The sequence below is a fragment of the Scyliorhinus torazame genome, chromosome 12, assembly GCF_047496885.1.
Source record: "Scyliorhinus torazame isolate Kashiwa2021f chromosome 12, sScyTor2.1, whole genome shotgun sequence".
Lineage (NCBI taxonomy): Eukaryota > Metazoa > Chordata > Chondrichthyes > Carcharhiniformes > Scyliorhinidae > Scyliorhinus > Scyliorhinus torazame.
Window position 1 is genome coordinate 203,120,266 of NC_092718.1, and position 13,784 is coordinate 203,134,049.

General features: G+C 46.0%; 1 protein-coding gene across 1 annotated transcript in view; it reads left to right on the forward strand.

Annotated features, from left to right (window-relative positions):
- The window catches only part of vps53 (VPS53 subunit of GARP complex), a 355,834-nt gene that overhangs the window by 137,208 nt on the left and 204,842 nt on the right, over window positions 1-13,784 (forward strand). Inside the window, exon 12 of the mRNA XM_072469721.1 lies at window positions 6,668-6,763. Within this exon, the coding sequence (XP_072325822.1) occupies window positions 6,668-6,763 (96 nt within the window). The remainder of the gene's footprint in view (window positions 1-6,667; window positions 6,764-13,784) is intronic.

Here is a 13,784-nt window from a genome sequence, read left to right on the forward strand (position 1 = left end):
CCTTGGAGACATGAGAGGAGGAGTTTGACTTGCCGGGAGGGAACGGGTTTCGCTATCTTCAAGTGCGGGACTTTGTACGGAGACAGGTCCCAAGCTTTCCTCCCCTCCCCCTGAGGGGACTACAAGAACAGGGGTTGGAGGTGGGAAGGTTTCAGACATATACAGGGAATTGTTAGAGTGGGAAGGGGCCCCTATCAGAGAGGTGAAGAGGAAGTGGAAAGAGGAGCTAGGAGGGGAGCTGGAAACTGAACTGTGGGAAAAAGCCTTGAAAAGGGTAAATGCATCCTTGTCCTGTGCTAAACTTAGCTTGATTCAGTTCAAGATAGACCACAGGGCCCACATAACGGTAGCCTGGATGAGTAGGTTCTTCGAGGAGGTGGAGGACAGATGTGGGCGGTGAGGGGGTAGCCCGGCCAACCATGTTCATATGTTTTGGGCATGTCCGAAACTGAGGGAAGTCTGGCAGGGATTTGCAGATGTTATGTCGGAAGTCCTGGAAGGTAGGGTAAGTCCGAGTCCAGAATTAGCAATATTTGGGGTGTCGGAAGATCCGGGGGCAGAGGGGGAGAGGGGGGGGAAGAGTGGCTGATATTCTGGCCTTCTCCTCCCTGGTGGCTCGGAGACGGATCTTGCTGAGATGAAGAGACTCGGAGCCCCCAAAATCAGGAATGTGGGGCAGCAATATGGTAGAGTTTCTCAGTGGAGAAAATCAAGTTTGCTTTAAGAGGATCAATACAGGGATTCGCCCGGAGTTGGCAGCCGTTCATCGATATCTTTAACAAAAACTGAACGTCAGCAGTAAGAGGGGGAAAGGCAAAAGGGGGGGGGGGGAGGGGGAGGAAAATAGGAGGCATGGTAATGTTAAATAAGGACAGGGAATTTAGTATACGGGTAATTGGGGATAGGATGGGAGAAGTGGGGTACGTGGTCTATTGTTTGTTGTTATTTTAGGGGGTATTTTGTGCGTCGACCCGCGCGGTTGCTTTAGAAATGTCAATGTTAAATTGTGAAAATTACAAATGCTTCAATAAAAAATTTTTTTTTTAAAATTATCATGAAAACTTGTGCATTTTTTCATGAGTTTTCCTGTGCTGGCCAGACAGTTAAATCATCCCCCAATTATAATAAAAGTATAAGCTCCATACTGGGTTTTACTTTACTATTCCACTCATAGGCGATCCTGTGATTAACATTGTGTAGCCCAGTATCTATTTATTATTGCTGTCAGGCAAGCAGCTGACTTGTTTTTTACGATAGGAATTGTTTTATTGGACAAAGTCACCTGCTGTTTCATGCCTGGAGTGTAAAACCTACATATTTGACCATGTTTCACTGTCATGGATTAAGCAAGTAATGTGTAGCAGTTCCAATGGTATTGTATTGCATCTATAATGACTTTTCTTTCAGCACAGGTCTAAATTTGGATTTGAGCATAATGTACATTGCCAGCGAGTAGTAGTTCTGTTTTGCAGGACTGCATATTTTTTATTGGTTTAATGAAACATCTGTCTGATGGTCCACGACAACCATAATTATTTTAATACCGATGCAAATTATTTACAATACTCACAAAATAATGATTAGTTAAGTGCCCAAACAACTTTTAAAAAGTCCTTTGAAAATTGAAAGTTTTGTCAACTTAACTTCCAAGCTATCAGAATTAAGTACGGCAGGGAGACGAGAAAGGATCATAAAAGTATATGAACCATCACTAGTAGTTTCTGTCTGATGCAGGCATCCATTGGATTGCCAGCTGTAAGCTACATAACTTATGATGACTAGTTTCCAGGCCAGTATATGAATTTCAGGAAATCCTACATAATTGCAGTTCAATAGGACCATTGGGTAACCCACCCGAATACAGCATTTGTATAAATGCCTTTCTCTGTACAGCTTCAAACTTAGTGTGAATAGATTTTAAAATGGTCGCTGATACTTTAATTACTGCATCATTTTGTTCAGAATACTGATTACAACAGTGTGATGCACACGTATTTGCTCATCTGTTCTCCTGCATTGGTTGTGTGCAGCAAATAAATTATTGCTTTGCCATTAAACCCACGTTTAGTACAATACATAGAACCATAGAATCCCTACAGTGCAGAAGAAGGTCATTTGGTCCATCGAGTCTGCACCGACCATCTGAAAGAACATCCTACCTAGGCTCACTACCTTGCCCTATCCATGTAACCCTACCTAACCTGCACTTCTTTGGAAACTAAGGGACAATTTTAGCATGGCCAATCCACCTAACCTGCACAAATTTGGACTGTGTGAGGAAACCGGAGCACCTGGAGGAAGCCTATGCAGACACACTGAAAAAGTGCAAACTCCACATAGTCACTTAAGGCCATAATTGAACTCGAGTCCCTGGTGCTGTGAGGCAGCAGTGCTAAACACTTGTCACCATGCCGCCCCAATCCGCCCATATTGCATTAAAAGACTTGCTTTAAGTGTTCATGCCGTCTCCTTAAATTCATTGCATTGGATGTAGGATATGATTATCTATGCACCATTGCTCACATTGTTTTTAATTGAAAGATTTACAGCCTAAAGTCCAAGGTGCATAGTGTTAGGGTGTCACTACATCTGAAAGGTGTGTCAGGGAACATGTGTATGGGGCACACTTGAGTTTGAACAGTTTATTGTAAAAAGTAAGGAAGACTGAGGGGTGACCTGATGGAGACCTTGAAGACGATGAAAGGATTTGGTAGAGTGGGCACAGTGAGGGCATGTTTCCGTTTGCAAGCAAGACCACAATTAAAGGCCATAGACATAAATTCAAGACAAACACACTCCTTTACCAAAAGAGTGGTTAGAATATAGACCTTGCTACCACAAGGAGTAGCTGAGGTGACTGGCATACATTTAAGGGAAAGTTAGAAAAACACATGAGGGAGAAAGGAATAGAAGGATATGTTGATATGGTTAGATTAAGAAGGGTGTAAGGAGGCTCTTGTGGAGCATAAATACCGACATAGAACTATTACTGAATGAGCTATTCCTGTGCAGTAAATACTATGTTATGAGTTTCACATCTTTAAGCTCCTGGGAATGGGCGATTTAGAGTAATAGGAGGTGTGATATGACTTAATTTCGAACACTGCACGCATGAAAGATGAATGCTGGTGAGAAAGATTCATTGACCTTTTGGTTCAAAGGTGTTTTGTCCTGAATTGTGACTAGGCCCTTCTTATTCATTTACATAGAATGCAGTGTAATTAGTGCAACCGTTTCTCCCTGGAATACAGCATGTCTGATTAACAGTTACTTTCAATATTAAATATCCGTAACTTTGGGGGGGATTCTCTGGTCGCGCCCGCCCGGCGACTGGAGAATCCCGCCCGAGGTCAATGGACTTTTCCATTGTCCGTCTCTCGCTCGTGGCAATCTTGCAGCTAGCGGGGCGGAAGAATCCAGCCCTTTGTTTGCCTTTTCGGGCTGAGATTGTTTAGTTTTAGTAGCTAAGTAGCCACAACGTTGACTGCAGAGATTAAGTTTGTTAAAAGTAAGGGCGGCATGGTGGCGCAGTGGATAGCACTAGGTCTGCGGAGATGAGGACCCGGGTTCAAATCCTGGCCTTGGGTCACTGTCCGTGTGGAGTTTGCACATTCTCCCCATGTCTGCGTGGGTTCCCCCCCCCCCCCCCCCCCCCCTGAACCCAAAGATGTGCGGGTTAGGTGGATTGGCTATGCTAAATTATCCCTTAATTGGAAAACCAAAAATAATTGGGTACTCTTTTTAAAAAAAAAAAAAAAAAAAATTTTAAAAGATTGTTAAAAGTATTCCAACTACTTCACAAACCCAGTGGTGGTGGTGGCCCTGAGGGTGTGAGGACTGTGGCGGCAACACCTGAGGCTGGAGGGGTCTCGGTTTGGGCACCGATTTGTGGAAATCACCGGTTTGGCTTGAGGGGGTGGGGGGGTCAAGAACAGGGGTAGAGGAGGGGTAGGTGTCGGAAATGTACAAGGAGCTGATGGATTGGGAGAGGGCCCCAATTGGGTTAGTGAAGCGTTGTGTAGGAGGTTAGAGTCTGGGCTGTGGGAGGAGGCTCTGATGAGGTGAATGCATCATCATCGTGCGCTAGGCTTAGCGTTATTCAGTTTAAGGTGGTCCACAGGGCACATATGACTGTGGCCAGGGCAGCACGGTAGCATTGTGGATAGCACAATTGCTTCACGGCTCCAGGGTCCCAGGCTCGATTCCGGCTTGGGCCACTGTCTGTGCGGAGTCTGCACATCCTCCCCGTGTGTGCATGGGTTTCCTCCGGGTGCTCCGGTTTCCTCCCACAGTCCAAAGATGTGCAGGTTAGGTGGATTGGCCATGCTAAATTGTCCTTAGTGTCCAAAAATTGCCCTTAGTGCTGGGTGAGGTTACTGGGTTATGGGGATAGGGTGGAGGTGTTGACCTTGGGTAGGGTGCTCTTTCCAAGAGCCAGTGCAGACTCGACGGGCCGAATAGCCTCCTTCTGCACTGTAAATTCTATGATCTATGATAGGTTTTTTTGGAGGGGTGGAGGATAGGTGCACGGGTGGCTCCGCGAATCATGTGCACATGTTTTGGGCATGCCCGAGGCTCAGGGGATTCTGGCAGAGGTTTGCCGAAGGTCCTGAAGGTGAAGGTGGGCCCAACTCCAGAAGGTGCAATCTTCAGAATGTCAGAAGACCCGGGAGTACGGGGGACACACACACCACGCACCACACACACGGGTGGGACGCGAGCGCATGAAACCGTTGCGGGGGGGGGGGATTAGTGACCTGGCTTCTCAGGTTAGAAAAAATAAAGTTCATCTTGAGGGGTCTTGATTTGTGATTATGTTTGTTGTGTGAAAATATAAATGCCTCAATAAAATATTGGAAAAAAAAAAGTATTTCAACTATGTTCGTTGTTTGTAAGAGGCACTTTTTCTTTGTCTAATTTTATTTAGAAATGGTGAGGGCATAAATGTCCCAACTATTATACTTTCAATTAGGCATATTGCATGTTGGATTTCTTAACAATGCAAAATATTTATTTTTCCACTAGTGAAAGGCTGGGATTCTCCGAGCCTCCATGCCGAAATGGCGCTCGGCGCGGGGGTGTAGAATGGGGCCTCAGACCCACGAGAGGTCCGACGCCGAGGCACGATTCTCTGGCGACTGGAGAATCAGCGCCAGTCGTGCACGCGTGGTCGACGTGGCACCGGTCGGGGCCTGTTGAAAGAGGCCCCCGCGGCGATTCTCCGCGGTTGATGGCCGAGTTCCCGCCTGCGTGGTTCACATATGGTTCCACCCGGCGGGAGCTTGGCGTCACAACTGCGGTGGCCGTCCTGGTGAGCAGCGGGAGATCGCGATCGGGGGCCACCGATCGGCGGCCACGCATTCTGGGGGAGGCCTACCTTCTGCGCCTGCCCGCTGTGTGACTCCGCCATGTTGCGCGGCGCAGGCGGGGAAGCGGCCGCTGCGCGCATGTGACAACCTGCGGCCAGCAGTGCATGGCCGCGTACGGCAACTGGAGCAACGCGGAGCACTCCGGTGCCGTGCTGGCCCCCTGTGGGTCACGGAATCGCTGGGCCAAGAGGCCCGTTGACGCCGGCATGAAACACTCTGATGTTTACGCCATTGTCAACACTAGCCGTGTTTTTGGAGAATCCCGTCCAAAGTTATAGTATTGAATTGAATGTTAAAACCAGGGAAAACATTCTACGGAAGTTGATTAGTTTTGGTACAATGTAGAATTTGATATGTTGTAGATGGACAGTTGAAGTAATATTCCTAAAAGATCCTTGATTTTAACTGTATCATAATAGTTTTAATACACTCATCCCAATTTTCTGCTGAATTAAAAACAAACCACAACATCCCCTTCCTTTGTCACATATGTGACCATTCAAAGCAGACAGTCAGGCATTTCCTGAGGGCCTCCGAGCTGGAAGAATCTTGCTGAGCGATATGTCAGGGTCATTAGTTATTGCAGTTACTGTCATTCTGATCAGTACCCTTGTGCCAACAGAATTAACAGCATTTTACAATATTTAGTACTGATCAGGATTTTAGTTAAGATATCTGGAGAGTAAGCTGTTCTTCCGACCTGTGCTTTACCGGGCAGCGTTATTGCAATGTAATTGTGAATCTACTTTAGACACTGCAGTTTTTCTTGCAGCCATAGAAGATAACTTTTGTTCATTCAAGTAGGCTAGTGTTAACGTTGAGCATGATGTATTTGCTTTATCAAGGAACTGCAAGGTGTCCAAAGCTAAACGAACTTACAGTTCAAGTGAAAGAAATAATCTGCATTTGCATGGCACCTTTCACAATCACAGCCAAAGAATGAGTAAATGAAATTCATGTTTGAATGAGTAAATGAAATGAAGGATTGGAGGAATCTGGGAATGTTGTCACAGTCCTCCTACAGTAGAGAAGAACAAGGACTAGAAGTAGAACTTGATTCTTTTGTTCTACATTCCAACTGAGTGTGGTAGTTGGTACAATGGTTGTAAATTAAGCCAGCCTTTTATTAGTTGTCACATATATGTATTAAGTTGTGTGTGTTTATATAAATATCTAATATAATACGGTCGAAATATACTTTCGTCGTCCCCCCCTCCCCGCCCTCCTTCACCCAAAGTATTTTAAGTGATGGTGAAATTTTGTATAATAACTGACTGCTCTCCATTCCCTGTTGACAGAAAAAGCCTGAGGCGCCGCCACCATCTACAAATCCATTCCTTGAAGATGAAACTGGAGTAGAGTGTGACACCGAGAAAGAAGGAGACCTGGAGAAGGTAAGGAGAGGGGCAACAGGAGGAAAAGCCTGGTTGTGCTATTTGAATTACCTGCTACTGTGGATGATATTTGCTGTTCAGAATTGCTCAGCCTTGTGATACATTACAGATAAAGTGATAGTACGCAAGGTTTTCTACTTCCAAGTTTGCTGAATGTTTCACAAGAACGGTGCACGGCAGTGTCTCAAAAGCTCGTTCTCCACTTTTAGATTTATGTTTCCTGATTCGCTTGGATTGGGGGTAGAGGAATGGACCCTTCAACCCAGGGTCAGATATGTGTAGCTGTTCCTTCTTTCCGCACTAACCCAACATTATTCAAGGCGCGGAATCACAATTAACACAATGTAATTTTCAAATCTGTACTGAGACCAATAGCAGGAACAGCCATCTGATCTGTAAACCATTTCTGCACTTATTAAAAAGATAATCCCAAATCACTTTTCTAGGTAAAGTTGCTGTTCTTCAGAGTGAAAGCTCCCTGTTCTTATGTCCTTTAAAGGGGCACTTTCACCTCTCTGCTGTCTCAGCAGATTTATTCATTGAGTATCTGATACTTACAGACTGTAAAAGACCTTGGCCCACTCTGTATGTGCTGAGTGAGTTAATTTAGCTGTGGCAGCAATAGAGTTGTTATAATTGGACTGGGCTAGTGAGTGGAAAAATCACTATCGAGCAATCTCTGCTTTTGTGTGTGTTGGAAACGGACAGGCTCTAACTCATTATTGACAGTCCTTTTGATTGAATGGTCTGTACCATTCATTATCTAAGCTTTCACATGAATAGAGCACTTTGATGAGGTACTAGAGGGTGTCTGTGGAACTACCTTGGCAAGATACTGCGAGGGAGCAAGAATTAGTACAGAAAACAAAAAACACATTCTTGATAGTCCATTTTTCTGTTTGAGGAGGAAAAGAGCTTTTAAATTGTTTACATCTTCAAGTAGCTTCATCATATATGTGGTGAAACCAAGGATATGTTCTGATTCATAAGGAACTCTGTATTTCAAATAGGAATTAATAGCTACACCTGGTACTGTAATAGTTTGAAATAACTTCTGTGATTACTTTCTGGGAAATGTGTGTATGTGTTGGTGTGTGTATTGTTTGGAAGGGAGGAATTAAGGCCACCCTCTCCCATCCTCTTGAAGTGGTTGGAAATGGAAAGTGGTGTGTATGACGGGGTCCAGTTGTGTCCACTCTGCATATCACCAATCTGGATATTCGGCTACATATGTGGAGTTGTTGCCAAATTTTCAGACACTACTGTAATAGGAATAGTGCAAAAAATCCTGATGACCAAAAGAAGCTACAAGGGGGATATTGATGAGGTGGAATGGGAGAGAAGTGGCAAATGAAACTTATGAAAAATAGTAAATAATCTTTATTATTGTCACAAGTAGGCTAACGCTGCAACAAAGTTACTATGAAAATCCCCTAGTTGCCACACGGGCACCTAGTTGCCTGTTCGGGTACGCTGAGGGAGAATTCAGAGTGTCCAAATTACCTAACGGCATGTCTTTCGGGACTTGTGGGAGGAAACCGGAGCACCCGGACGAAATCCACGCAACACGGGGAGAACCTGCAGACTCCGCACAGACAGTGACCCAAGCCGGGAATCTAACTGGAACCCTGGAGCTGTGAAGCAACAGTGCTACCCACTGTGCTACCATGCCACCAAGTGGGATAGTCACATTTAGCTCTACCTTTTTAATGAGGGGAAAGCTGGATGTGTGGAGGAACAGAGGACTGTTGCGTGCGGAGTCACAAAACCATTTAAAAGGAATGGATGAAACCCATTTTAAAAAACGCTAATGGAATAATAGGTTTTGTGTCAAGAGATTTGGCATGATATAATGGTGGGCAGAAGGCCGTACCTGTCAGCTGTCTGTTGATGGGACAAAGATTTGAGGGCATGGTCTCTTTGGGGTGGTTGCCTCCAAGCTGGCAGGCTAGGTGATGGGAAATTTGAACTGATGTTGATCCTTTGAGGCAGATTTGTTAATTTGATATGTGAGCAAGCCAGGTCTGCTGCCAATGATTGACTAGCCAGTTTAGATCATTAATGATGACCTAGACTGGTTATAGTGACCTTCTATTCCATCTGCTGTGTTCTTGCTCACTGATTTAGTGAATCTAAATCTCTGTGAAGCCTCTTTGCATCCTCCTCACAAATCACATTGCCACTAAACCTTGTCACATCAGCAAACCTGGAAACATGACATTTGGTCCCCACATCTAACTCATTGATATAGATTTGTGAATAGCTGGGGCCTAAGCTCTGATCTTTGCAGTACCCCACTAGTAACAGCCTGCCAATCTGAGAACGACCCATTTATTCCTGCTCTCTGTTTTTGTCCATTAACCAATCCTCAATCCATGCCAGTATATTATCCCCAATCCCATGACATTAAGCAGCTAATACCACTTTAGAAAGGCCACGTAATTTGATTTTTATATATATATTTAAAAATAAATTTGGAGCACGGTAGCATTGTAGATAGCACAATTGCTTCACAGCTCCAGGGTCCCAGGTTCGATTCCGGCTTGGGTCACTGTCTGTGCGGAGTCTGCAGGTCCTCCCCGTGTGTGCGTGGGTTTCCTCCGGGTGCTCCGGTTTCCTCCCACAGTCCAAAGATGTGCGGGTTAGGTGGATTGGCCATGCTAAATTGCCCTTAGTGTCCAAAATTGCCCTTAGTGTTGGGTGGGGTTACTGGGTTATGGGGATAGGGTGGAGGTGTTGACCTTGGGTAAGGTGCTCTTTCCAAGAGCTGGTGCAGACTCGATGGGCCGAATGGCCTCCTTCTGCACTGTAAATTCTATGATCTATGATTTTCTTCCAATTAAGGGGCAATTTAGCGTGGCCAAACCACCTACCCTGCACATTTTTGGGTTGTGGGGGCGAAACCTACGCAAACACGGGAAGAATGTGCAAACTCCACAGTGACCCGGGGCCGGAATCGAATCTGGGACCTCGGCGCCGTGAGGCTAACCCACTGCGCCACCGTGCTGCCCTGATTTTTATATATTTAAACGTTGGTTCTTTGGTGGTTTTATTTTTACTTTTAAATTCATTTTTACTTTTAAAGGCTGGTTAGGTTTTCAGCATGACATGTTTGAAGAAGGGTATATCAAATTACTGTCCAGCAGACATCCATGATTACGAGGCCAGAGGTTGAACCTATGTTGTGCAACAAATAATGCATTAAAAACTTGTGTTGCTACAATCCAAGGAAATTGAACAACAATAAGCTGGAGCACAGTTAGTCTTTTCAATGAATGCTGCAAGTAAATGAATAAATAATTCAGCACATTTTACATTGAACTTTATCATTGACATTAAAATTACCTGAGGCTGAATTCTCCGATCCATTGCCGGCAGCGAGAATTGTGATTGGGCAGAGACTAGCACGCAATGGAAAAATCAGGAGCTGCCCCCAGTGCCGATTCCATCGCCATGCTCCAGTCTCTTGCTGCCAGTGTTATTGAAGTCTGTGGATCCAGGCAAAACCGCCATTTCATGGATTTAAATATCATTAGTGGGTTGGGCACCTCATGCTCCACCCCTCCGCTATACTCTGCCCCTCTTAGGCGGATGTCTCGCCGGTGTGAATTGGTGCAAATATCTACAAGCGGGGCCTAGGCATCACAGCTGTTGAGGGGGCGCGGGAGGCTGAAAAATCTCTCAAATACTGTCGGGAGTGGTACAGAGTGGCTGCCCGGGCTGGAGGCAGTAGCTGCGAACGGCCACCTTTGTTGCAGTACATGGATTTAAAGACATCCTTTGGTGCTACTCACAGGTTCCTGGCTGCTCACACAGCTGACTGCTCACTCTGTCCTGTAAATGTTCAGAGAGCCTCTGGTGATGTGGGAACCCACCCATGCTGCCCCTCTGGAAGCCCTCATCCCCTGGCGGTATCAACGAGGGCATGGGCGTGGCCAATCTCATTTGGTGGCCCACCAGGTGTTGGCGCTCCTCAGAAGCGCTGCCCCATTGCACAGGAAGCAGGGGATTAGCAGCGCTCACCCCAAACAAGGGGCACCTGCACCGTGGCTTTTGGAACCCTCCCTGTTTCTCTGCCTCTCTCAGGGCAAAGGCCTCACCAGTGACCCCTATCCCTCAGGATCACAAGCTGTGTCCTGCTGAGGCAGCACTGACTACTTTTGCCACCATCTCCCAGATGTTGTTCAGGTTGGCGGGCTTGTGTGTGGGACCAACCCTGTGGAAGAGCATGTCCCTCCTCTCCTCATTGACATCGAGCAGTTGGTCCACCTCGGATTCCCAAAATCAGGGACAGGTTTCCTCTAAGCCATCTTCGTTGGTGCAATGAGTGTGTGGTGAGTGGAGTGCTTAAAACCAACTCTAGCTGTCAGGCTCTTTCGCGCTAATTCCAGCCCATGCTGTTACACCGACGCTGGGCCGGGAATTGCTTGCAGTTTGCGTCGACAATTTTATCTTTTCTAAATTTAGATTACCCAATTTATTTTTTCCAATTAAGGGGCAATTTAGCATGGCCAATCCACCTACCCTGCACATCTTTGGGTTGTGGGTGTAAAACCCACGCAGACACTGGGAGAATGTGCAAACTCCACAAGGACAGTGACCCAGGGCCGGGATCGAACCTGGGTCCTTGGCGCCGAGAGGCAGCAGTGCTAACCACTGTGCCACCGTGCTGCCCATGCGCTGACAATTCTATGTCCTGAATCGCAGAACGGATATTGCCCCCAACGGAAAAATGAATTGCATGCTGTTTAGTCCTTGCACGAACACCTATTCTCCCAGACAGAGAATGCAGCACCAATCGATGCCGAGAGGATGAGTGATTTCCTTTTAAATTGTCATTCATTTAGTGTTTAGTTGTCAGCAGTATTGCGGATTTTGCAGCTTTTATGAGTTCAGCGACCACAGATACAGGGAACTCGCAAACATTCCTTTAGATTTCTTTGGAGAGAATAAAATACCTCAACACTTTTATTTTAATGCCGGGATTCTGGAAAAAATGTAGTGTGAGAATAACACGCTCTCCTTTTTACTGTACTGTGGAAAGATAATTGGCAGAGTCCCATATTTTCCACACCGCTAATCCGTGCACAAGGGTTTCATGACAAATCGAGTCCAGGGCACTCTCCGAGGCACAGTGTTCGACTTCATTGTGCGACCGCCAAGCAACATACATATGGGCAGCACGGTAGCATTGTGGATAGCACAATTGCTTCACAGCTCCAGGGTCCCAGGTTCGATTCCCAGCTTGGTTCACTGTCTGTGCGGAGTCTGCACGTCCTCCCCGTGTGTGCGTGGGTTTCCTCCGGGTGCTCCGGTTTCCTCCCACAGTCCAAAGATGTGCAGGTTAGGTGGATTGGCCGTGATAAATTGCCCTTAGTGTCCAAAATTGCCCTTAGTGTTGGGTGGGGTTACTGGGTTATGGGGATAGGGTGGCGGTGTTGACCTTGGGTAGGGTGCTCTTTCCAAGAGCCGGTGCAGACTCGATGGGCCGAATGGCCTCCTTCTACACTGTAAATTCTATGATAATCTATGATAGCTGCTCGTGACATGTTGTCAACTGAAAAGCACCTATTAATTGCTTTATAAAATTCAATGGTTAAAAGAATAGAGATTAAAAATGATTTGGCTGCCTTTGTAGAATTTGAATTTCGGCCACTCTACTACTATTTTCTCAAAGTCCTTTGGATAAATAAAATCTACCTCGAGGAAGGTGCTGGAATTTGGAACTTGATTTATCTGCTGACTCTGCTTGGTTAATTAAATCAGAACAGCAGGATTGCTTTCCCAGGCTGAGTAAGCTCGATTCAAAACCACCAAAAATGCTGTGAAGAATTAGCACTTTCCCCCTCTTTGAGTGGAAACAAATCTGGCTTTTGTTAATGTTAGTTTAACAAAGTTGCACTGTATAAAAATAATTTTGTGAAAATTCAGCTACATAAGTCCTATTCTTGGCCAATTCAAATTATCTTCGAACATCTGTTCAAAACCATGTGTCCACTATTTACCAAAATACATTGTGTCCCCATTGTGCCTCCCGATGATGCTGCTCGTGCTGGGGATTAACTCTTATCGATCCAACCCAGATGGCAAATCCTCAGTTGACCGGGATAGATTTTCATAGAATTTACAGTGCAAAAGGAGGCCATTCGGCCCATCGAGTCTGTACCAGCTCTTTGAAAGAGCACCTTACCCAAGCCCACACCTCCACCCTATCCCCATAACCCAGTAACCCCACCCAACACTAAGGGCAATTTTGGACACTAATGGCAATTTAGCATGGCCAATCCTCCTAACCTGCACATCTTTGGACTGTGGGCGGAAACCGGAGCATCCGGAGGAAACCCACGCACACACGGGGAGACTGTGCAGACTCCGCACAGACAGTGACCCAAGCCGGGAATCGAACCTGGGACCCTGGAGCTGTGAAGCAATTGTGCTAACCACTATGCTGCCGTGGGATACCCCAAGGCCCAACCTGTCCTCCTTGCCAGATACCTGCAGAAACATTTTCCAGCAGAGATTGCTTGATCGAGATCAGGAGCTATAAACTGTGGCTGGTTCTCCTCCTCGATCGCCTGGGTGCTGAGGCCAACTGATATTTTTCAACTCCGTGCCAATCAAAGATGCGGCCTTTAACTTTTCTCCTCTGTACTGTTTAAAAAAAAAAAAAAAAAAAAATTTAGAGTACCCAATTATTTTTTTTCCAATTAAAGGGCAATTTAGCATGGCCAATCCACCTACCCTGCACATCTTTGGGTTGTGGGGGTGAAACCCACGCAGACACTGGGAGAATGTGCAAACTCCACACAGACTGTGACCCAGGACCAGGAACGAACCTGGGTCCTCCGTGCTGTGAAGCAGCAGTGCTAACCACTGCGCCACCTTTCCGCCCCCCTGCTTTGTACTTTTGATGCCTGCTCGTGTAATGCATTTATTAGCAAAGACTGGAGTGCCGGCGTGCGCGTTTCTAGAATCTGCCAAACGTGTGTTGGGGTCAAAGCTGATGCACCAGAATTTGCGG